The sequence below is a fragment of the Toxotes jaculatrix genome, chromosome 10 (assembly GCF_017976425.1).
Source record: "Toxotes jaculatrix isolate fToxJac2 chromosome 10, fToxJac2.pri, whole genome shotgun sequence".
NCBI lineage: Eukaryota > Metazoa > Chordata > Actinopteri > Toxotidae > Toxotes > Toxotes jaculatrix.
This window is the reverse complement of record NC_054403.1, coordinates 19,256,828-19,281,390: the sequence shown is the minus strand read 5'-3', so window position 1 is coordinate 19,281,390 and position 24,563 is coordinate 19,256,828. Positions and strand designations below refer to the sequence as shown.

The window sequence follows — 24,563 nt, the reverse complement described above, 5'->3', positions numbered from 1 at the left end:
ATGTGTGTTTAATTTGCAATCACAGTCTGCGCATTCTGTATAATTTGAGCCCCTGGAGTCCAGGTGGTTGAGCGACAGCAGTGAGCTGGGTAATATCCATCAGTGGGGGTTTGTCAGTGGTTTCTGTGGGCTTTGCTGGTGGTATTGTGGGAGAGCCAACTGCAGTAAAGGTTTTTATGATGTGGCAGAGGTTGATTCTGGGACTCTGTGCCAAGAGAAAACCAGATGTTACTCCCACAGTGGGTGTCTGTGATATACATACAGACATTAGTTGAGGCACAGAGGGCGCAGAGCGCCACGTACTTCCAGTCTGTAAATCCCACTTAGTTTTCTTCTTTCTCTAGCTGAAGGGATGTTTCCAATAATTGAAACAACCTCATGAGAGTTAGTAACTGTGTCTGACACTCATTATCAACAGTACTTCAGTCATGATCATGAAAGTTTTATTTTTTCCTCACAACAAACCCAGTGTAGCATCTCCTTCACTCACCCCCGCTCTCACAGCAGTGTACTGCTGGCTGGCAGGCAGTGACACACATTCCAGCAGTGACAGTGAACAGGGCTGGAGCCGGTCTCGCAGATGGACCTTGAACTCTTTAAAGGGACGTCTGGCCCTCTCAGTAATGCCCCACCGGCGGCCCTCACTGCCCAGCTACACACTGTAACTCTATAGCCTCATTGTCACGCTCCATATCCTCCCGGTGACCCCAAGCCCAATTATACAGCTGACCCAGGCTTGATGATATAACCTTGGGCGTCTTTTGGGGGCTGCTGGGGCTCAGGGGTGCACCTCTTGTCTATCATGACATGTCAGCTCTGCGTGTTAACCAGACACTTCCCTGAGTGGTTCCAGTGGGGGTTTCAGAGGAAGAGTGGCTCCCATGTAAGGCCCAGGACATTTCAGCACATTGCCTCGCTGAGGCTTTCTTTTTAAACATTATAAATGAGAAAGTAGTATGTGATGTTTTCAAATGCATAATGTCTGGTGTAACTTCTATAAAATGTTTGTCTCATTCTAACAGTAAATGTCTTAAAAATCTGAAATGTAAATGTTTGGACGCACTGCGTTTACCACCTGAATTTTTTTTCTGATTACCCAGCAGTAATGGCAGGAGGAGCTTCCATTATATGTAGATATGACATGTATGCATGTTGAATCTCAGTGCATCTAGACACATCCAAAGTCTCCATGCATGCTCAGCAGCTGTGATGCATTAATGTGCAGCATGCTTAGTATGCACTATAAGCTCTGGAAAGGCTGCCTGTCACTGGTGAACTGTTCCTTAATGGATGAGGAGTTGATTTACATTTCCAAAGGCACGTGCACAATGCAACGAATGAATTTCTACACAAGGTGAAGGTTAATGGCCATGGCAGTCAGGTAAACATGTTGCCGTTTTTGTCCACCTTTTGAGTTTCAGGCCAGGTTCTGCTACACAAATGTTAAAACCACTTGACTTGGAGTAAAATGTAAACAAAAATGTGAGTGAATCTACAGTAGCTGAGCACTTCTGTTGAGGAATGAGAAGGCTGATGTTTTGCGATTAGCGCATCCCGTTTGAACTGAACAATTGTGAGTCGGCTTGTTGATGTTTCTAGGCTTTGTCACTCCCTGCACTTAACAGAGAGCATGACAAATGTTGCTGCCAAGTGCAGTTTCACTAAATGTCAACTGCACATTTCACTCCATTCTAACGGGTATCTGTGTATTTTACTCATGTCTGTTGTAAACTGGGGCAACTGTCGAGAGTGAATATAAACTTTGTGGTTCGGCTCTGGTGATTGTAAAGTTAGTTGACCAGGTATTCCACCATTTTGGTCCACACAGAAATATCTAAACTGCTTTTTAACTTGCTAAAAAAAAAAGACAGAACACAGTGTTTTCTTAAAATAAGATTTTTAATATTACTTATTATCATAAAGATATATTTACACACTTTACAGAAATAGAAAATAAAAACACAAAGCTACGCATGAAAGGAAAAAATAAAATAAGTACTCCAAGAGCTAAAGCTTATCTTTTATAAATTAGAAACCAAAAGTTCAAATATGTACACAGTATTTCAACCATTTCTGATACACTTGTTTTATTTATTTATTTATGTCATTTATTTTTGCCCAGTTCAACATCAAAACAGAGACAGGGACTGTACATTTGGCCTGGTGAGTAATATGAGCACACACCATAAACAGAATATAAGTTTCAGGAGTAATACATTGTCTTTCAAATGGTATCTGCTTGAGACCTAGTAACACTGTTGCGATGGCGTGTAAGCCTACAGACTGCATCTCTCCTCAGATTGTTCTGAATGTTGCTGATCTTGGACACAGTGGTTACGTGGATGGAGAATGTGTCGCAATCAAGGCAGGAGGGGCCTGTGCTATTCTGGGTGTAGGAAGTCTCATTTTGAGGCTCCAGGATAATGACAGATCATAGTCATTTCCCACGGGAGATAAAATCTAGTTATCCTTTGGATTGCCCAGTCGGTGGAAACGTGTGAATGCATTGGATTGAATATCAGCCACTCGATCCTGCAGACACCCACTCTGAAGGCCAACATGATACAGTTTGATGGGCTTAGAGATTCACAAGGTAAAATCATGGAATGTGTTTACATGTGCCAACTCTGTTTCCATTTCCACAATGAATGAAAAGTTTGGTGCAGTGTAACTTTAAAGGAACTGTGTCTGGTAGAGAACTGAGTATACAGTGACAATAGGATAAAAAAAAAAAACAACAACATAAAAACCTTGTGTTATTCTGCAAAGTTTTTGTGTGGGGGTTGTGTCTATAGCTATTGGGAAACAGAGCTCAATGGCTAAGCTAATATTTTAAAACCTTCTGCTAGCTTATTCTCATCTCCACCAGTAACACATATCTATCTCTCTGCTCACCCCCACTCCTTACACGCTCCAAGCCAAATGCATTTGGACAAAAAGAACTAAACACAATGGGGCAAGTTCTCAGCACAAACATTTTTCTACCAGGAAAACATGCTAACAAGTGCATAGGAACATTACTCAGGCCTTGTGATGGTCACAGAGAAGAAGAACTGGAGAGGAAACATTGAGAGGATAGGAATCGTTTCTCTTGTGTAAGCCTTGCTGGAAAAGACCATTAAGGAAAATGGTTTTGCTCCCCGAGCATAATGTATTGGTTTACCATTTCAGTTTGAGCCTGGACGTGCTTGTCCTTCCACACCACAAGGCCCATTAACCTGATGTGCAGGGGAGGGCTGTGGGCTATGATCTACAAGAAAAGAATGCCTGAAAGCTTTCACGTGTCCACGACATATTGTGCTGCAGACTACTTTTCTATTTTGTTACATCCACAAAAGATACAGCTTTTCACACTGTATTCAAAAAGTAAGCTTTGGACAACCAGCTAGACAAGAATCAGACAAAAAATTGTCACAATACACTGGAAAACCATTCCATACCAAGAGACTCTTGTTTTCAGGGTGTATTTTTCCAGCAGCATAATGGAATTGCAAAAGTGCAGCCTTGCGAACCCATACAGAGAAGTCTTGGAGCAAAGCCACGTCTATTTGTTGGGACTTGTTGACACTGGAGGCTTTGGATCAGTGGGATATTTGGCTTTTGGTTTTTTTGGATTCAACTGATAACCAGACCAAGATTAAAAAGGGTAACTTTACATAAACATTGGTTCGCTCTGGTCTCTGAAAGGGCAGCATGGCTGGTGCAGATGGTGAGGATACATTCATGAAGAACGGTGCGGATACAGACGTTGCTCGGCTCCGTAACAAAAAAACTTCTGAGATGGGGAAATATTGATTTGAACCCCTTGTCATGACCTAGTCTACTTCCAGCATCCCAACTCCTGCGGCTTTGAACTTCCATCCCCAGCTCATATCTTCCTACTATCTTCCCCAATAATACATGAGACATCCTGAGCAAAGCTGTCTCACTCCCGAGGAGCATTAATGAAATCTACATCTCTGTCTAAGCGGATATGAAAAAAAAATGGTGGAACTGAAATTATTACTCTTCACAGTGCCCTAGGATTTAATACATTTTTAATCAAGGTGAGGTTGGCTGGGTGGATTACCACTGTGATTTTAGATGCTCTCTTAATAAAAGCTTCTCATGCTGGGGACTGAGAAGACTCTGCATTTTTTTAAATAATATTTGCATGAGATATGGCGAGAGGGAAAAGGTGTTGAAAATCTAGGTTAACCTGCCACTTGCTTATTTGGTCAAAACTGACTCGAAGTAGGGTGTTTGCTGATTGAATCGCAGTGGATTGAAATCATGTTTTCACCTAAAATCCGAAGAAAACGGAAAAAAATCAAAACAAAAACAACTAGGAAGTTGCTCCGCATACCTAATACACAACAAACAATTGCGTGGTGGCTGCTCTACAGGTTAGAGTCTTAATATGTTACATGGTTACACACTGAATCAGCAGGGGTTTGGGGATTGGAAAGGGGGAAGGGTGTGGTTTCAGTCTAAGCCAATTTAACAATGAGCTCAGACTAAGTGGCCCCGGCCAGCCTTGGGGAGATCCATCTGAGAAAGATTAACTCTAGGATTTAATGAGCGTAATGATCAAAGCCACGACCACCTGTGCTGTGGAAGGGCAGACTAGAAAGGCAACTGTACCCAACGTAGTGTAGGGAACGGATCATGACTAGAAAGGACTGAATCTGGTTACATGGCTATATTGGTGAATACATATAGGGAGAGTAAAGATACAGTATACGAAAATATGCTCATACAAGCTTTAAATGTTCTGTATGTTTGTGTTTTGTTAAATAAATGCACAAAATAGACTGCTCTAGTACAAGCCTCTATCACAGCACCCTGAGAAAAAAGAAATAAAACTACTTAAACACAGAAAAAACATAAACAGTAATATAATATTCCAGTATGATGGAAAGGCATAGCATTTTGTCAGTGAAAGATATCGGTCAAGGGGTCAAACCAGACTTATGCTGAGTGTTAAAACAGCCAGAGCACTAGTGTTAGGCTGATCGCTGTGGCATATTAACTGAGCTGTTGTTTGCTTTGAAACTGTTTCTTTGTGTTTTTTTTGTTTTTTTTTTTGTCTTTTTTATTTGGTCTAATTTAACTTGTCCTCCTTGCTAACATTATCTCACGTGGGATTTCTGTTTGCAGAAATTTAAGATGCATAATGTGTCAGTGTATCAAGACTTCAAACAAGAGGTAATGTGTTTCTCCCTAAACTTTCATTCCTTTATTCCTGGCAGCATTGTGGAGAAGGTTATTATTTGGCACTTCATTAAAAGGCAAGGTGGCCTGTCGGTGGAGCAGACCGCCCCTGCCAGTTAACAGTCGTGTAGAGCAGCTGCGCAGAGCAGCAGTGTGGTGCGAAGGCTGGGGATTGGGGACAGGATTGGGATTGGGATTTGGGGTCAAAGGACTCATCCAAGGTGGGACATGTTACAGTAACCTTGAGCGTGTCAGTAAACCCCCCCACCCCCAAGGTGTTAATGAGTTCAGAAACACCAAAATAGCTTTGGATTAAAGAATCTCCTAAATGAAGGAATTATTCTGTCACTTAAATAGATTGTTTTGACAATATGTGCTCTCGTTTCAGTCCAACCTTACTTTGCATGTGGACGTACTGTCATTAGGAGGTACAAAGCACCATTAATAATAATAATTAAGCGATGGTTTTAATGTGTTTCAGATGTGACGCTCTTGCTCTTCCATTTTAAATACGATCCTTGAATTCCTTTATGCAGCAGGCATCCAGAGTATAATAAGTGAACTTTATATTTGCTATTATCAACTATTAAAACTGACATTGCCCTTCTGCATGATCAGCGCCCTCTCCTGCTAGTAAAGCTGTTAAGTAGCTACACAGCAAAGAAATCAGCGGCTGCAGTAACCTTGAATCTGAGAGATGGGAATACCACACCATGGAGAAGTGACAGATGCTTTAAGACTCAGATTGTTTTGACCGGGCTCCCTCTCCACCACATGTCATGCAAAGTGTGTGAGACACTCAGGGAGATCGCTATGATTTGGGCTCTATTAAGCAAATGATAGGAAAATTGAAAAAAATAAAACAAAAATAAAATAACACTTGGGAGAAGACAGAGATAGATAAGTAGTGAGGGAGTGAGAGAAAGAGAAAGAGAGAGACAGAGAAATAGAGTCTGATAGCTCGGGCTCAAACCCACCCCCGCCCCCACCCCCCTTCCCTGCCCCCAATTCCTCCTAGAGCTGAGGGTGAGCGGCTTGTCCTGATTTTTTGTGGACAGAGTTGCTTGAAGAACCAGCAGGTGCTATGGACATCACTCTTCAGGCCGGGCAAGCGTAGGCCCTTCGTTGCAAGGCCCCCCAAGGCAAAGGAAGAGCATAGAAATCAGAACCTGGGGGAGGGCACTCAAAGCAGTGCCTGCAAAAACAGGAAAATAACACAGAGAAAGTACCATCAGTGTGTGTGTGTGTGTTTTGTTTTTTTTGATTCATAAAAATCATTTCATGAGTCATGCAGACATTTCAATTTCCTCTCCAATAAGAGCACCCCGCGGGAGTTTCTACTAGAGCTTTCATTGTGTTTTACCCTATGTTATCTTGCACTTAAAATCTAGAAGAAAAGGTTATCCCAGACATGTTCCAACCAGATTTCACGGTCTTTCATAGTCAAGTGCTTCAGGTAGTAAGAAAAACAATTGTATATCTCACTGAGGAACACAAGCCCTACATTATACTGCGCTGGGGGCGCTGAATCACTCCTTAACAATAAAGAAATCTTTTATCTTCCCTCGCCTTTTATCTTCTACTGTCCTGTGATAATTTCCCAAGATTACAGATGCTGTAATCTTTGTTGTATGACAACAAGTCTCATTCAGTAATAAGAACCTGCTGTTGTTTCAAAACGGCATATTTCTGTGGTCATGTAAAGTAAAAAGAACTGATGCACGGTATATCTAATCTCTGCTGAGTTGTATTGTTGTTTGTTGTCATCCTTTGTACTCTTATGGTCCACAGTATGATCTCAGCCCCTTGAAGTCATACTACATCATACAATGAGTGTATGGGAGGAGTTGCAGACCTGCTCTACATTGTTTTGATGGAAAACTCTTTAGAGGACTCATTCATAGAGCTTTCTCACACTCAGGGTCTCGAAGGGTTTTCGCAAATTGCCTGCGGCTTTAAATCTGTAATATCCTGTCGTCTTTCAGACTGTCACTGGCATGGCTTAGATCCAAGAGTTGTAATAGCACGTTTGGATTTGAGCCTACTCAGATGCTCAAAGAGGATGACCCCAGTCGCCATCTTTCTTCTCAAGAGTCGCTCACATCTGGAATGTGTAGTGGTGAAAAGTCAAACTTTGCCTCAGGTGTCTTAGAGAATAAAAGATGAGCTGCTTTTGACACTGAAATGGGGAGATGTTGGCTAAATAGGATAGTGCTGGAGGATGGACACTGCCAAGTCAATCACTGGTCTTAATCTTTATTTAAAAGCACAGTTGAGTTAAATTAGGTTTAGGCCAATAATGACATATCCACATACAGTCTGTCTGCCTACAAGTCTCACCAGGCCTCAGCTGGATGTCTCCACTGAACTCTAGCTTTGATCAAGCAAAATGCATCTCCAGCTGCTTCCAGAGGTGTTTTTCCCATCATCAGCTCAAACTAAAGAAGGAAGCAGGACACATGAGGATGAACAAAGCCTTTCGAACTACATCGGTTCTCATGAAGACTTAATTCCTCCAGTCAGACTGTGAACAAACTGTGACCGAACTGTGAAGAAGACTTGTAACTCCTTGCACTTTTAGCTCTGTGTAGGTTGGAAGCATTATCACTGAAATGCTGATAATAGACAACCTAATTCACACTCTGGTCAGTTTGGAGCAAACTGTCACGGCATTCTGAGAAATCCTTGAACGAGGTGAACTACGAACTTTGCAAGAATGAGAGGATCTGGAGTGGGAAGCAAACAAAAAAAGGAAATCTTCAGCGTGTTATGGTTTAAGTGGTGTTTGCGGAGACAGCATTGTGACTCACTGAGCCGTTCACTTTTACAGAGCTTCACAACTTCCTGAAGCCAGCACTCTGGCACTAAACACAAGCTCTGACCACAGAGAGGATTCTCACATTTTATTGGCAGACTGAGGAAAGCTGGAGGACCCGTGTAGTCCTCCAAGTGCACACTGACCTTACTGATTGTTTTCAGCTTTTTTTTGGTGTGACTCTAGATTCCAGTTTTGAAAGCAGGAATGAGTCCAAAAGAAGTCTAAACGTGTCAAAAAAAAAAACCCCAAACAATACCAATCCATAATTCGCCATAGATTGTAAAGCTTCGCTAGCTGTTTTAGAGAATAGAGCTTCCAAACTTCTATGGCTTTGAACCCCTTTCCTGAAAACTGATTAACCATGCCTCGACACTCAGCAGCCTCCACTCACTAAAGTGTTAATTTATGGCAGACCTCCGCAGGTCAGCGTTGTATGGTCAGCACCTCCTGCAGAGATATTGTGTTTTGCCAAGTTTCCCTGTCTCTCACAGCGTCTGGGACAGACATATGAATGGGTCCCATGCTTCTTAATGCAGGGACATAATTGTGCTGCCGTTGCCTTCTGTTCACAGAGATGTACAAACATTAGCAAGTGCAAAGAGCGATTTAATCTTTATTTACTGTAAATCTGATCATGTCGTTTAATTAGCTGTCATATGTTTTAGTTTCTCAAATGAAGCTTGATCTGTTTTAATTGAAATACAGAGGGTTTGTTTTGGTTGAGAAAAGAAAATCAAACTGTGAAAAGGTGATAAGTAAAATATTATCACTGATTTTGGATGAAAGAGTTTTCATACAAAACCTTGTTTTACTTGATAGCAAGTTAAACATTCCTGCGAGGAAAAGCATTACAGCCAGGAAACCCAACTCTACGAAGTATTATCTTTGGAAAAGGGGTTTTAATTGACTTAATCAGATGGAAAGAAAAGATTGATGCTAGCTGAATTGATTCAAAGGTTAGGTTTCTAAGTATAAGTGTCTCCCATATGAGGAAATAAATGACGTAGCCTTAGAAACAGTCTCTGTCATACTACGAAGGCATGCAAGCTGGTAGGCTAAAGTCCAATAATCTGTTAAGACATGCGCTTTTTTTCAGTGCCAACAATAACATCCTTGTGTTGGAGTTGATTCTGGCTCCAATGGTCATTAACAGAGTTTCCAGTTTTCCTGTAAGAGTTTGAGTTTCCCATTCGTCATTGAAAACATCCAAACTGGTTCTGCCAACAAAGTATTTTAGGTTTCAACACTGTACATGTATTCCTCTTAGAAATTCCTCCATGAAATTGTTTCTGCACTCGTCAGCAGTTATGATTTAATAAATCGGGAAATGTTTTTGCTCATATTCTCCTGAGAAATGCGTAGCTCTGACTTGACAGAAAATTTGGACAGAAAGTTGGCCACAGGCAAACACAGACAGGCACATACTTTTTCATGAGAATCCAAAGTGAGTAGGAAGCCTTTTAACTGTGTGACACTGACCGTTTTATCACTGGTTTGATGGCACACTTTGGCAAACAAAACCTAACGAGCGTCTTGTCACCCCTGACTGCTAGAAACTCACCTTGCTCTAGAACGGCATGGGCCCCTTGTGGGAAAGACGGGGCCGTGGGCGTCTCCTCTTCCAGCCGGCTGGTCTGTGGGTCTGACCGCCCCTCGCAGGGCTTTGCTGGACCATTTTTCTCACTGTAGAGGCCTCTTCCAGCTCTCTGCCATGCTCCATGGAGGCCATGGGACCTGAAAGACACACACACACAGAGACCAGTGAGATCCCCAAAAATGCCACACTATTACAGCCTCCTCTCACCAAAAGTATCACATTTGACTTGATTACGAGCCAAGCCCATTAGTGCCTAAGGAAAATGTGTAGCAAGATCCAAAGTGGTAATGGATGAGGAAACAAGAGAATTGTATAGATAAGTGTGTGTGGGCCTCTTTAAGCCCACCCAGAGTTGTAGTTCATCAAGTCAGCGTGGTGGAACCAAAGCGCATCAGATAGTCACAGCCCTGGCTGAAGTGAGAAGCTCAAACCCTCGTGTCTCATGTCTCTCTCACTCTCCCTCAAGATTACAAACACCGCAAAGCACCAGACCTTTGTGGAGGTGCATCCTGTCGCTGTGTTTGATCCAAGACTAGAGATGAGTTTAATAGCAGTGCGTCTCTCAGAGAATGTGTGTAAATGTCTTAGCTGTGTGTGAGCATGTGTGTCTGTGTGTTTGAGAGTGATCCCAGATGTTCTCAGTCATCTCTCAATAAGTGTAGCCTGATCCCCTTAAGCCCCTCTTTTCTAAATGGTTAGGTCCACCTCGAGTGTCTCTATGACCTTTCAACATCACAAACTGAGAGACCTCCTCTTGGATATCCAGGGATTTTTTTTTTTTTGCAGCAGATCTTTACTTGTAATGGGATATTTAATGCAAGTGATCTTTCGCACTACACCCAAATCTTAAGTCCAATAAAAGCATAGTAAAAACAGAGCAGGACTTTTTATTTGGGCAAACTGAAGTGGTTAAGTATCTCAGTGACCACATACTGTAGGTGCTTACAGAGTGATAGATTTTAATTTTTATAATCCTTCAATAATCTCATAAAAAAAATAAGTAACTGAATTGAAGCTGCGTATATTTAGCTGACTTCTGTACTCACAAGAGACAGATTTAAAAGAACAAAATTGAAGCAGCAGACTGGATCCTACTTTCCTCATAATTTATCTCAATAGCATCTTTTATTAGACCCTCCCTGCCTGCTAAATAACCATGTCTCACAAACTCTGGATCTCTCCTGTGTAAAGTAGACTGTCATGCAGTCTCAAGCCCTAGCTAAGATAGCCCTGGAGACAACATCAGTGTTATTTTTTCAGTCTTTACAAAGCTGCCCCCAGAGCCAGTAGATACTGAGGAACTGATTTCACAGGCTGAGAAACTCAGCTTCATGGGTAAAATCCATGGAGAGACCCTTTAAAAGTGCACCTTTCTCAGTCTTCTAGTTTTAATATTATATTTCATGATCTCTTCAGCATTTCTAAGGCCCCCTTTGAGCTTAACTACCCTCTTTTCTCAAAAGAAACTACAAATCCACATTGGGTATTTCCCATCAAAATGCTGATTGACATCACTCACACAGGGTCATGACATTCCTGTCTCCTCTCCTCAGAGACACTTGCACCATTTTTAGAATTCCCAAGAGCAAAACCTTCTTTGGGTTTACGAGAGCTTGGGTGAGGACACAGCTTAAGATAAGTCAGCCGGTCAATTGCAGAGGTTTGGAAAAGCAGCAAGTATACTGAGGACAGCAGCTGAGCGGCTTACAGAAGTTCCTCAAGATTCTGTTCATCAGTGTATTTAGTTGTGCAGAGTGGTGATATTACAGGCTGTTATATGAACAAGGCACAGCTGTGACCCTGAGGATGCCGCCTGATTGAAACTTTCTCTTGAAAAACTGTCTCTCAATCCTGTCTATGGCATTCAAAACACTCAAGCTCCTCTAATAGCCAAGATCAGTTTGTTTGAATGAAGAGCGGCTTTCTTCAAGAGCAGAATTCAAAACGCCATTAGAGCAAAAGGCACAGTCTCTCTGCAGCCTTTGTTAATGAATGACCAGCTGTGTTATACTGAACATTTTTAAAAGAACAACTTCCATAAAAAAGAGAAGGATTTTAAGCTTTCAGGTTTAAACAATGGTGAAGTGCATGACTGAGCTAGACAGCTTGTTGAATGTTTTCAATGTATATCCCTGAAACGCCAGACATCTCAAGTTCCATTTCCACACTAATCTTCTTCTCAAGCACATTACACACTATATTTGTGAGCGAACAGTGGGCTAATTCATTTGCAGCAGGGAAAGTCTGTTGCATATTTCCGCATCTAAAGCCCATCTTTGCCCCTAGGAGCACTAATCTGCGCATTATCCTTTTGTTATTGTTCCAGATACGCAGTGAATGAGGGACGTTCACTCATTCGGAAGGCATTCAGCTCATTTCTTGCAAATCCAGGTGGTTGAATGTTAATACACTCTGTGTTTGAGTAGATCTTGCGGCTAACAGATGCATTATTGGGGAGGGGGCTGCTTCCCCTTGCCACTGAAACACCCTCACCATTTAGATGCAGAACACACAGAAATATAAGGCTATAGTCTTCGCTGTTAAAGCTGCCAGTATGCTCGAAACAAACTAGGTTGTACCTAGGTGTTGTGTTGTAGGTTTTGTAAGTTTCGTCCAAACACCATCTGGAGGCTGAAGGTGTTTTAGCTTTCGAATGGCGACATGTGACAAGCCTGACATCATAATGGTTCACACTTTTGATGAGAATTTTCTAATGCTGCACTCGGTTTTACAAATGAAAAAGTGGCAGGAGCAACTGGGTGAAAAGTGACAAAGGACACACTGTTCGATCTTTCGACAAGCACTGCGGCTAAAGCGTACTGACACCTTAAATGCCAGTCATACCTGCAGTAACTACAGTACTACACTGCGCCCAGATGCAGCAGAAGTTTGAGCAGCAGGCCAGTTTAACAGGTGCTGGAAACACATGCACAACTGAGTCACACTCAGTTGCTGCACACACATACACACATTGCAATGTAAGATGGTAGAGTAATTGTACCTCAGCTCACACCGTTCATCTGCCGTTCCTCTAAGGGTGGCTCAGGCTGTCATAACCCAGGTCCATAATGAGACAATTTAGATGTCTCCTGCCATGGCGAGCTGTCAGCTAATGCTCGGCACTGGGGTTTGAAGGGGGAACATCTCATGATTTTCCTGACAAATCTCAACCCATCCAATCTGGCTACAGGATAGAAAAGTGTAATGAAAGCTGCTAAAAATACCCCGGGCCCCAATGATAACACTGGCGGTATAGATTAACTCTTGCAGCCTGTAGGGAAAGCATCCCTGTGTGACAGGTATGACATACAGCAACAGCTACTGTAGCTTTGTCTCTCTAGCCATCTGTAGTGGAATACATATAGATTGAATGTGGCAGTGTGTGTTGTGTCTGGATAAACCCTTTTGATTGTTTCCATGGCAGGTCTATCATTGGATAATGCATGTTTCTTCTCCATAAACAAAGATATCTCAGCTATCTTATTGCTCTGAAATTGGATCCAGTCTCTAGTATCCCATTTGATCTTTTCCCATGAGAGAATCCCATGTTTATGTTCAGCTGGTAAAACAGTAAAATGGCAGGATAGCATATGTCTCGCGTCTTATCTCTACTTCTGATGACCTTGGAGCCCTGGTTTTGCCCTCTTTCCACCAAATCTCAACACTTCTACCCCCACTTTGTAATTCCCTAATTAAAGTTTAATAAAGGGGGAATGTCAGGAATGCCTGGGTATTGCTGCTACTGCTGCTTGCGTCACTCCTGCACTTTAAAAGGGAGAAGGGTATAAGAGGAGAGGAAAGGTAGAGATGGTCAGGCAGAGAAGAGAAAATAGTGGACAGCGTCATGAACTGGCCAATCCCCAGACTAATGATGAATAGCTGTTTGGCTGCTCCCTAATTCCCCGCCCTAGTTTCACCACTATCTCCTACGGTGATATCGGTTATGTTGTCTTTTTCAGATGGCTGGCTCTCCGTCTTATAATGGCCCAGTGGAAAGTGGAAAACTGACAGCTTATCCCTGTTGATTCTGCAACAGTCCATCAGTGGAGCCTGGAGAGATATCTTCCAGCACTTGTCCATCCAGTCAGAAAAGAGAAATGGCTGTCCTCTGGTTTAATGCCAAGTTCATCAGCTGCCCTCGTGGCTGGCAAGAGCAAACTGTATATCACAGCGCTGTGTGTCAATGCAAGAACACAGACAGCATGGCAAATGGGCCTGAGCTGCTTATTAATAGTTGTAAAGCTGATTTGTGTGTATCGACTGCCAAAACGACCACATAACAAATGTCTGCACTTGTAAATGCAGCCACAGCATAATAGTTTTTCTGCCACTAGGACATAAGAGATTAAACTATACTGGCCTGTGAGACTAACTATAGCAACAAGTACGCAGAGGGCTGTGCTTGTGGTTTAGAAACTGTTGCATCAAATGTAAACATGCACAAACAAGCATGGCCACCAAAAGTTAATCACTGCTGTGTTTAATTTTCTCTGTGTCACCGCAAATTGATTTGCTGTCCTCTTGAGTCTTATCTGTTTTACTTGTCGTGCTCATCACTCACAGTCACACTGATTATGAATCAATTGTGTGCAATCTCATTGATCTATTTTCACAGTCGGCTGAGCTTCTCAATAACATTTCATCTCTCCTCTGTGTGTACCGTCCCTACATCACTTATCTGACACCTCTGTACCATAAATGTTGCTCAGTGCAGTTTGTATATATGTACTGTGATGTGTAAACAAGCAGCTGGGAGAACGGTAATGGGTCGGTACTCGAAGAGTTAACCCTATGTGCCCACAGTAATGTCCACAGTGCGATTCTTCTGTCTATTGGATGGATTATCATGAAGTCTTATACAGGCCGTCACGGTGAATTAATCCTGCAGACTTTGGTAAACCCCTGACCTTTCCTGTGGTGAAACTAGCGGGTCCAAGTTTTCACTGCAGCATCACAGAGCCACTAGCATGGCTCTTGGTCTTGTTTGCATCTGATCTGAGATTCCCTCCCTGTTAGCACTGTGACTGGACTAAATCGAAGACCCATTTAGAGATCTGGCTCTCTTTTCACAGTTACACATCATATTAACATGCCATAATGCCTATTAATATGATAGAATTCCCTAACAACATTTTCTTATGTAATGACAGATTGGCTTTCTATTGCATGAATAAACTAGTGACTACCATTATTGCACAGTAATATTATTTGTGTCTACTGTATATGTATAGGGGGTGGTTGTAGCTTATTAAGTGTGTGTGTAATCCTTATGGGCAACAGAACAATATTTGTGTTAGTGGGAGAGAGGAAGAATAAATACCCTGGTGTGTGTAGCCATGGTTATTACCATGACGTTGGAAGAGCAGGCCTGCTGTCTCCATTGTGTGCCTCCCTCCTTCATTCACTAAAAGGAGAGGAGTAGCTTTAGCTAATGAATCCCTACATAGCATGCCATTACCACAGACATACTAACCCACACAGCCAGACAGAGACATGTCATGGGCAGAGATGCTTCCCACTGCATAAGCACATTAGAGGATCAGGATTATTTAGCCAAGGATGAGATGTGTTAATTGTGCCAGATACAAGCCAAACATTCCTTTAACCTAGAATAAGTCCCAGCACAGCTACAGCGTCGTACTGGGGATTTGCTAGCTCCCTGATAGCCTCCCCACACATTCATCTTGCACATATGGAATGGTGCCTAACTAAGGAGGCTGTCCCTTGTTGTTCAGCTTTCACAATCCAACATTTAGTGTCGGAAATGCTGCTTATCGCATGCCTAACATTAAGTCTGGGCCTTGGCAGAAACTGGTACCAATTGCTTGCCGACTTTCAGACCATGTTACCATGGCAGCCACCATGAAAGGCGCTCAGTTTGGAGCAAAAAGAATGACATTGTCAGCTGAATTCAACCAGGTTCTCAATTTACAAATTTCACTGAATCCATGATGAGCCCTCTGACTGTGTCCCTGATGTGTTTAACGTCCTCTGTGGGCCACCGCACTTGGCCTCTGAGTGTTTCTCTCAGGGGGGGTTTGTTTTGGTCGTGAGCACTTTCTTTTATTTCTGTCAGGCACTGTTTGATATGCAGCATTGTTGTACTGTGATAATGCTAGGCTTGTGGCTGAGCTGAAGGCTGGCTTTGTCTATAGAAACTCCTCTGAGGAAACCAAAGTGCATGAAAAGTTGCTCCTATTACTGCAGCTTTTAAACTTAACCCCTCATCCTCCCTGCTCATAAAGCAGCCCCCCACTCTCACTGAAGGCTCAGGACAAATTAAAAACAAACTGCAGCCCTCTAGTTTCTGGCTTTCTGCAGATGTCCCTTTGAGTTAGTCAGCCGCCTGTGAAGTGTGGTGCTATATATGCTCCTGAATAAGAGAGTGTATGAAATGATGAGGTGTGAGACTGCGTTCTCTGCCATGATCAGAGCGCTGTGAGTTCAAAGGGGCCGGCAGCAGCATTGAGCCAGCTAACGAAGCCACTGACTCCCCTCACCACTTGACTGCCTGTTGGTTTATTCACAATCCCACTCCAGCTGAAGGGGTGAATTTGTGGCTACAAGGTTACTGCAGGTTGGAGCCTAGTGAACACGAGAAGTCAGAGAAGCAAACATAAAATAACTCCAAGGGGAGATTTCTTTTCTCAACTTTCCCGTAGGAGTGTCAAAACGGCTGAGGGCAGGAGAAGGAGAGATGCTGCTGCTGCTGCTGCTGCTGCTGTTTCCGTTAGCAGCAGCGGGCTAAATCTATGCGCATGGCAGGTACAGTGGGTAGGTAAGGCTACCAACCGTTGCCCTAATCTCCAGAGATTGCATGTCAAGGGCAAAGGGATCCTCCAACCATCCGTTTCCATGGGCACGCTAATCAGATGTGAAACGCAGCCCCTCCCTCTCCTGTGTCATCACTCCCCCCCACCATGCTGTGAACCTGCGTTCCTTCTCCCATTTGAGATGTGGGAGAAAGAGAGAAACAGAAAGAGGGAGAGAAACGTCACAACGAAGGGTTCACTGCAGCTTTTAATGCCTGAGGGGACCATCGCCTCTCCCCACAGCACATACAGTACTATTAAAGGAAAATAGCACCAACATTGCATCAGATTGTGTTACCTCTCAACCAGACTAAAGAATACAAAACAATGGCTCTGACACTCAAAGCCATAGTGGACTGACAATAAACAATACTCTAGCACTGGGATAAAAATACCTATAATAATAATAGCTTATATTTGTATTTAATAAAAGATGTAGACGGCTACAGTTATGGTTGAGGTTTATTTTTTTTCTATATAGTGTGATTAGTCTGTAATTCTTGCTGTTTGAATGTGCCACTTGTTTTGCTTTAGCTTGCAGCACTGTTATGTATGTCTAATGAAAAGTGTCTCCTACAACATAGTTTCACTATTGGTGTGCAGAAAAGAAGCCCCTTTGGGCAAAGGCTGTGCAATGAAACTTGGTAAGCACTTTCGTCACACATATTTAGTGAAGAAATAAAAATCGTAAAGACTTTTACTGACAGGCTCAGCTGCACAGTGCTGCAGGTGAGCTGAAGTTCAGTGTTTATTGGCCCTCTGCGTCCTCCTCTATTTTCATCGGCTGTTAGAATAAACTGTTTGCCTCATGTGGATGCATGTTTATGACACGTATATGTTGTTTTGGTCTTCTGTTTTTACAAGCATTTGGTCATGCTCAGGGGCCCTGACTGCAGGGCAGCGTCATGGAATGAGACAGGGCGAGGGGCCCTGTCCTGATGCAGGAAGCAGTGTGTGGGGAAATCCACAATATTAGTCAGTGGCAGATGATTTGGCTGACCAATGTTTAAGTGTGGACCTGTACATGTGAAGTAGTCTCCCAGAGAAAATAACATTTGTGATCGAAGACAGAGCGAATACGATGAATAATGCATGATTTCAAAAATGAATGATTTCTGTGTTGTCACAGAAGGGACCCAGTTGTGTGGAAGACGGAGGAGATCTTATGTGATTTCCATTTTCAAGCATTTCATTTAAGGCGAGAACATAAGGTACATGACAGTTTGAAACCACATGAGATGCACCACCACATCCTATAATACACTGAGAATAGAGGAGACATGCACATCCTGTTGCCTAAGGCTTGGAGTTTAAGCAGATCCCAGTGGGAGCGTCACTAAATGAACCCAAAATCTACTAAGTCCCTCTACACAATTCACAGCCCCAATCCACACTGCCATCTTCACAGCAATGAAATCCCTCCAGCCTAACAGCCAGCTGTGCAGCGCTTTTAGCTATATACAAAATCTCGTTGATACATTATGGCGCCTATAGAGCTTTGACGCTAATGGCGACAATACCCTAACCATATTTATTTGATTCTCCAAAGTAATTCACATCTACTCCTACATGCGTTTTTAGCTGCTGAAGTATTACTTTTTTACCACAAGTGACATCTCTAAAGCAATATGCAGAAGCCATATTTTTCCATTCTGGGTTTCTACAAATTGAGCACGAAAGTAATTAAAGCACCTGCATTCCTAAAGACCACAATATTTATTCTGTGGTCTGGCAGCCCATCAATAAAAATGTCCACTCAGATCTTGATCAGGAATCTGATATGCCGGGACAACCGCTATAAATGTAACACTTAATGTTCAAAAAGAGAGTCATAAATCACTTTAATATTGGATACTGGTGGAAAACAGAGCAGTTTTTGAAAATATCTGGCTCTAATTAAGTTGTAAGGAGCACCCCAGGCTTGAGGATAGGGTCTGGTGATCACATGAGGTCTGGCTAACATGGGACCCCCTGCCCCCCACACCCCCACTACTCCTTGGCCAGACCTTCAGGTTGTGCCCTCAAAACCCAAAAGGGGGCGGGGTGGGGGGGGTGCTGTTGCAGACATGTACATAAGGAATTAGAATTGAGTCAGAATTTGATTTACAAGTAATTTAGCATATTTAGCAGAACTGACTTCTTCCTTACAGCCAAGAAGCGTCATTATGTCATTATTCTACATGTGAAATCTGGAAAGTCGAACCAGATCACCAGCTGTGAGATTTTAGACGTAGCTGTGACTTCCTTCGCCACAGAAAGCTTACACAACCTCCCAGCTCCGAGATAGCCTCTCTTCCTGTCCACCCTTTTATTTTTCTGTCCCTTGACCCGTCTTTTACTCCCGCTCTGCTTTTTCTTCCCTTCACTGCATTTGCTCTCAAGGGAAGATCTAAGTGAGTAGATTTATTCATTCAAAGGGTTCTGAATTACATTACAGCAGCCCAGCAGTCACATATGCCAAAGACTTCAACAGCTGAGCTCTCCAGGGAGTGTTAGCCCAAAGGTTAGCCTTATATCCCTACCAAATGAGTTATGATTTTTCACTAAATCTCTTCCTCAACTCCCACCCACTACAGAGCAATTGTGAGTGCCATTCGCCAAGCTCACATTGGGTGATATTGTACAGATGTGAAGTGGTTTATCACAGAAAAATCTCCTCATTGAAACCTACAGCTACACTGAGTTGCATATTATGAACACGACAGGGTTGGGCATTATGGATAAAATCTTCTGTTGTGGTAGGTATCTTTTTTTTTTTTTACCATGATAATGATATATTTTGATCTAGAAATTGTTTAGTAGATAAAAAATACACAGGAACGTTGGTTTGTGGTTAATCCAACAATCTGAATACCTGACAAATTAAAGTACTTCACCAAAATCATTTTAACTTAAAGCAGCCCTGCTTATTGATCTATAAAATTGCGAACTAGGTTCATAACACCCACTACAAACCTTGTAGTCATAAGCTTTTAAAAAGCCTTGAAACTTTTGTAGTGTTATGTATTTGTAGTGGTTCATTAACAAGTAAAACTAGGTACAAACAAACAGTGCACAGCTACTTTTAAATTATATGCATTGATGATATTAGTGTTAATACTGGATGCTGCCAGCTACAGCCATTTTAACAACAGTTTGCTGACACTTCTGTAGTTCCTTTCACCAGGCGGTTTAATTCCTCCTTGGCTGCTCATACGTCTAAAATATATTAATGTGAATACAGCATGTTTTTGTATTTGTTTTTTGTGTTGTTGTTGTTTGCTACCACTGCGTAAATAGAAAGGCAAAATCTGTGACAGCTGACAAATTTATATCATCTCATGTTATATACTATCAAATGCCCACCCCTCAACCCAACCAACATGGATATATATAATATGTGGATCATAATAATATAGTTCCAGCGCTAGGTACTATTTAAGCTGCCCACAGAGGATAAACAAGAGACAAATCAACAAGAGGATAACAACCGCTCTTTACTCACTTCCCAAACTCATGGACTGTTGAATGTGTGTTTACGTCTCTATGTTTGTGTGGACAAAGTATAGTTCAAACCATGGCTGTGAAGACATTTTGGCCGTGTAGCTGGGACATAGGATTGGGTTTAGGGTAAGGGGCTAGGGAATTCATTATGTTAATGAATGTCCTCACAGCTATAGTAAGACAAACATGGGTATGTGTGTGTGTGTGTGTGTGTGTTTTATGCAGTAGAAAAACTACACTGGTGGTGCAGGCTGCTGGCTCTATTTTCTCGTAATGCTGCATCAAGAGGAAATCCAGGTTCTTCATGAAATGGATTTCATCTGACCCTGCCTGTCTGTCTGTCTGTGTTTGTGTGAGTGACATAAACCCAACTGGTGCTCACAAGCTCCTGTGCCTCTAAAAAAAAAAAAAAAAAAAAAAAAAAAGAAAAGAAAAAGAAAGGCTCTGTGATTCTCCATAATCCTCTAATAACCTTTCCACTGCTTCCCCTTTGACACGACTGTTTGCCCACTGTTATTATGTTACGCCTGGACATCTGGAAAAGTTTAGCTGCTTTTTGTTCTCTACACAGCCACCGTAATCATGTCCACAAGCACAAACACCTTCTTTACATTAGAAACCCTGGGATTATGATTTAAAGCTTCCTGGTTACGGCTGGTTTAGATCTCAGATATATGTCGCTGAACTAAATAATCAGCCCGACCAACACACGTTTTATTCCTCTAGATGCCTTAATGAGTGGCTGCTTGTGCTGTAGCCCTCCTCTTTCTGTTTGTACTTTGACCCGTAACACTTGGTTGAGCACTGGAGCCAGGCAGGGTACAGTACAGTATGTATGCGTGCTGGTGCCACAGAGAAGCCAGCCCCAACAATACATCAAAGTTTAATATGGAATAATAGCACTGCTGACAGCTCTCATAAAATCGTCCCCCTTTCCAAGCAGACGATTTCTCTGCCAGATAATGGCTCTGATCTGGGCCTCGTGCCCCGCTCTCACTCACAACTGCCTCACCTGTTCAACCCAGGCCTCACAATTACACGCTCTGTGTCTATGTGCGCGTGGGCAAGTGCATGTGTGAGCCAGCTGCTATTGTTTTTATCCTGTGCGTCCCTGGGTGAAGATTGGCAGGGTGTTTCCATGGAGGAGGAAAATGAAGCTTTGATATCCTCTAAGAGGCTGTGACAGACATGAGAATGTTTTGAGAATAAGCAATGTTTATATACCAGTCTTAAAGAGTTACACAGGGAGGAAGAGTGATCGGCCCTCAGATGAATTATGGATACCACATGTCTAAAGCTGGAGCCCACTCCTGAGCCAGAGTGCTTTTCAAGGATGGGTAATTGAAGTGCACTGCTAAAGGATGCTAATATTACATAGAGAAGGCCACAGCAGCTCTTTTAGTGTACTGTATGAATATTGTAAGTAGCATTAGGTTGTTGAGGTGAATTGCCTGTTGCACTAGGAGTTCTTACTAATATGCATATACATCTATAAATACAATCAAGACACACTCTCATGTACACTTCCCCACCCTATATCAGTCAGATTCAGGTCTATATTCATTGCTTCCTGCAAGTGCACACACACACACGCGCTCTCTCTCTCTCTCTCTCCGTCTCACTCTCTGTATGTCTCTCTTCTTCTTCAGACACACATGTACACACACAGATGCCTGAGAGAGAGAGAAAGCCCACTGAACTGGAAAAGCGTTTGTCTCAAGATGAAAGGCTTCACACCCACTGCCTACATGCAGAGCCTCTTCCGACACCTTCCCGCGACAGCGCATACTGTAGCAGAGGCTTGTGCTACGCAGACACACTCCAGCTAGCATCCCTCCCCACACCCATCAACGCCGCAACACACTTGCATCCCTTCCTCTCTTTCACTCCCTTTCTCTCTCTTCCTCTCTGTCAATGGAGCTCTGATACTACAGTAGCAGCCAGGGAACAGAGAGGCACATAAGCGGCATGACTTGAACAACGTTGAGAAGGATAAGCTCCCATGAAAGCCCGAGGCACAGCAGCCTTGTTTTCCCCGTCACTGGTGTAGCACGGTGGGCTCTCAGGCGTGGAACATGCTTAGCCACACGCAGGGCGTGAAAAACGACACTGACCATGATGCTAGATAATTGCTTCCCATTTACTCATGTGCTGAGAGCCTCAGACAAAAATAGCATGTCGCTGTAACGAATGTACTGGGAAGCATGGGAACTGTGAGTGCTGTGGCCATGGATCGATGCACAGAGTGGACAGCATCTTGCAAGCATAAAGTCTACACAGCATCTTACAACCACAGTCTATACAGCACCTAGCAACATATAGCCTATAGAACATCTTACAGTTTACATATATATCTTCCAAGATGTAGTGTAAACAACATCTTATAATCACAGTCTATGCAACATATTGTATTCTCTTATAGAGTCTACACAGCATCCTCCACATGTACAGCATTTAATATAAACACTGCTTCTGTTTGTGTGTCTTCCAAGCCACTGTAGTTGATGGGTAGGTGATAATCTCAAGAATGGTCCAGACATTTACACAGGCCTAACTGTTGTTTTTTCTCACCACAGTGTTACCTGCATCACATCTGCAGACTGCCCATCGGTCTCCAAACTAACCCACCAGCCCATTTCTCAGAAGCCATTTATTCCCATGAGCCATGAGAAAGGATATGCCCTGCCCCTGTATAATTGCCCCAAGTCAGTGTTTTTGCTCCAAATATTAGACATTTTAGGTTCACACTGGAATTGATATCTAGTTCAACAATGGCTCCAAAGACGCAGCAGCACTTTACGGAAATTTACTGTGACAAGGCATCAAGACTGAGCCCCTCCAGAGACGATCCATGCATCTGGGATCTGTGTTCCCCTCATCAATGCGTACAACAATTACAGTCCTCATTATCATCACCACAGGAGGCACGCATGCATGTATAGGTGCAGTGTTGCCCTGCTGCACAATCACAGTCATGTAATAATCCTATTGCACTTGGGTCAGATGGAATACATCAAGCCATAAATTAATCAGATTCACTCCACCTTACAGAACATGTGCCATGCATATCTTACATTTCATAACAGCCCCAACAGTCACCCATACATCCAGCCTGTCTATCATTCAGGAGCGTCCATCAACAAAAACCTCTTCATATTTCATCTCCAAGTCTTACAAGCTTACATCAAGGTGAGGCAGGTAGGAAAATGATCAAGCCAGAAGCCACATTTAAGTTTACCATCAAAGCCACGACAGTACAATAGCAGACAGTATAACCACTGCAGTGCAGTACTGTATACAGCCAGGTGCTGATATTCCTGCCTTTTAGAGCCCACACAAGGCTAACCATGCTGGGTAACTGATCAACTACAGCTGCCTGCACGAGCCCAAGGCAAACAGAGAGAAATAGAAAGCAAAGGAGAGACGACCGGCGACGAGGCTGGGCGCTCCTGTACTCACCAGCACTGGCAGAACACAGCAGAGACACCAAGAGCACAATCACCAGCGTCAGGATCTTCACATTCATTTCTGCACTCCCCTCTGGCTCTCCGCTAGTCACTCGCTGATATACTGTAGTGGTGTGTGTGTGTGTGTGTGGATGGGAGGGAGAGAGAGAGAGAGAGAGAGGGGGGGAGAGAGAGGGAGAGCAGCTGAGCGAGCAAGAAAGAGAGAGAGACTGTTTGCTCCCCTGTGTGTGTGTATGGGAGAAGTGAGTGTGTCAGTTTGTGGGAATTTGTGTGTGTGTGTGGTGGCTCCCTGACTGTGCCTGTGTATTTGTGTAAATGCGTATTTGTATATCAGTGTGTGACAGCGCCACTCCAAGACTGAAGGCACGTCTTTATCTGTGCTCTCCCACGGAGGTGTGTGTGTGTGTCTTCTTTTCTTCTGTTGGAGAAACGACAGCATGAGCCAAGTTCAGTGGAGCTGTGAATGTGCTGGAAATCAGCTTGCAGGTCTGTCTGTCGGCGTGCGTGTCTGTGTGTGTGTGTATGAGTCCTGTTTGCCTTGGATAAGGAGACTAGTTGGTCATGTGGCTTATGTATCATTGACTCTGTGGGTCACGGAAAAGCCCCCCTTGCCCCACCGTCACCCACCCTCCCCACCCCTTTTCCACAAACATGCAAGTGCACACGGAGGAGGAAAGAGAGCAAAGGGAGGGAGGAGAGGGGGAGTAGGGAGGTAAAGGGTGGGGGGTGCATGCAGGTTTTATGATAATACCCAAACAGATGCTCTTGTTGAAAACTCTTTGAATTGCAAACAGGGCCGCTTGCCAGGAATCCAGGAATCAAAATACCAGCTTATGAGGGGAAGTAGATGAAAGAAGGGAAGGTGTGAGATGAGGTTCATGCTTTCCTGCTTTTGTATCTGCACCAGCTGTATAGACCTTTCTTCCTCACACTATTCTTTACCCACAGTGGCGCTGGCAGCCCCGTCTCGCTAAAGGTATGGCTTAAATCATTCGCACCGTTTGAAGTTAGCGTCCGTGACACTGGGAGAAACCGCAGGAAAAAACTTATCAGACTCTGCCCGATCCCATCGCCTGCGCTATTTGTTCCTCCGCCCCTGAAGTCATTTGTTTTATTTTGTTACACAGATTATATTCTTTCCATGAACAAAAGCTGTGAGAGAACCACCACCCTACATAGCTATAAAATAAGTC

At 43.2% G+C, this 24,563-nt stretch overlaps 1 protein-coding gene across 1 annotated transcript; it reads right to left on the bottom strand.

Annotated features, from left to right (window-relative positions):
* Positions 1-1,914: 1,914 nt before the first annotated feature.
* Positions 1,915-23,462, bottom strand: apln (apelin). Its single transcript, XM_041048682.1, has 3 exons — positions 23,363-23,462; positions 9,573-9,745; positions 1,915-6,388 (listed from the first exon to the last, which is right to left on the bottom strand). Exons 1-2 carry the CDS (start codon positions 23,427-23,429, stop codon positions 9,579-9,581), a joined length of 234 nt encoding a protein of 77 aa, XP_040904616.1. The 5' UTR covers positions 23,430-23,462; the 3' UTR covers positions 1,915-6,388; positions 9,573-9,578.
* Between the last annotated feature and the right edge of the window lie 1,101 nt (positions 23,463-24,563).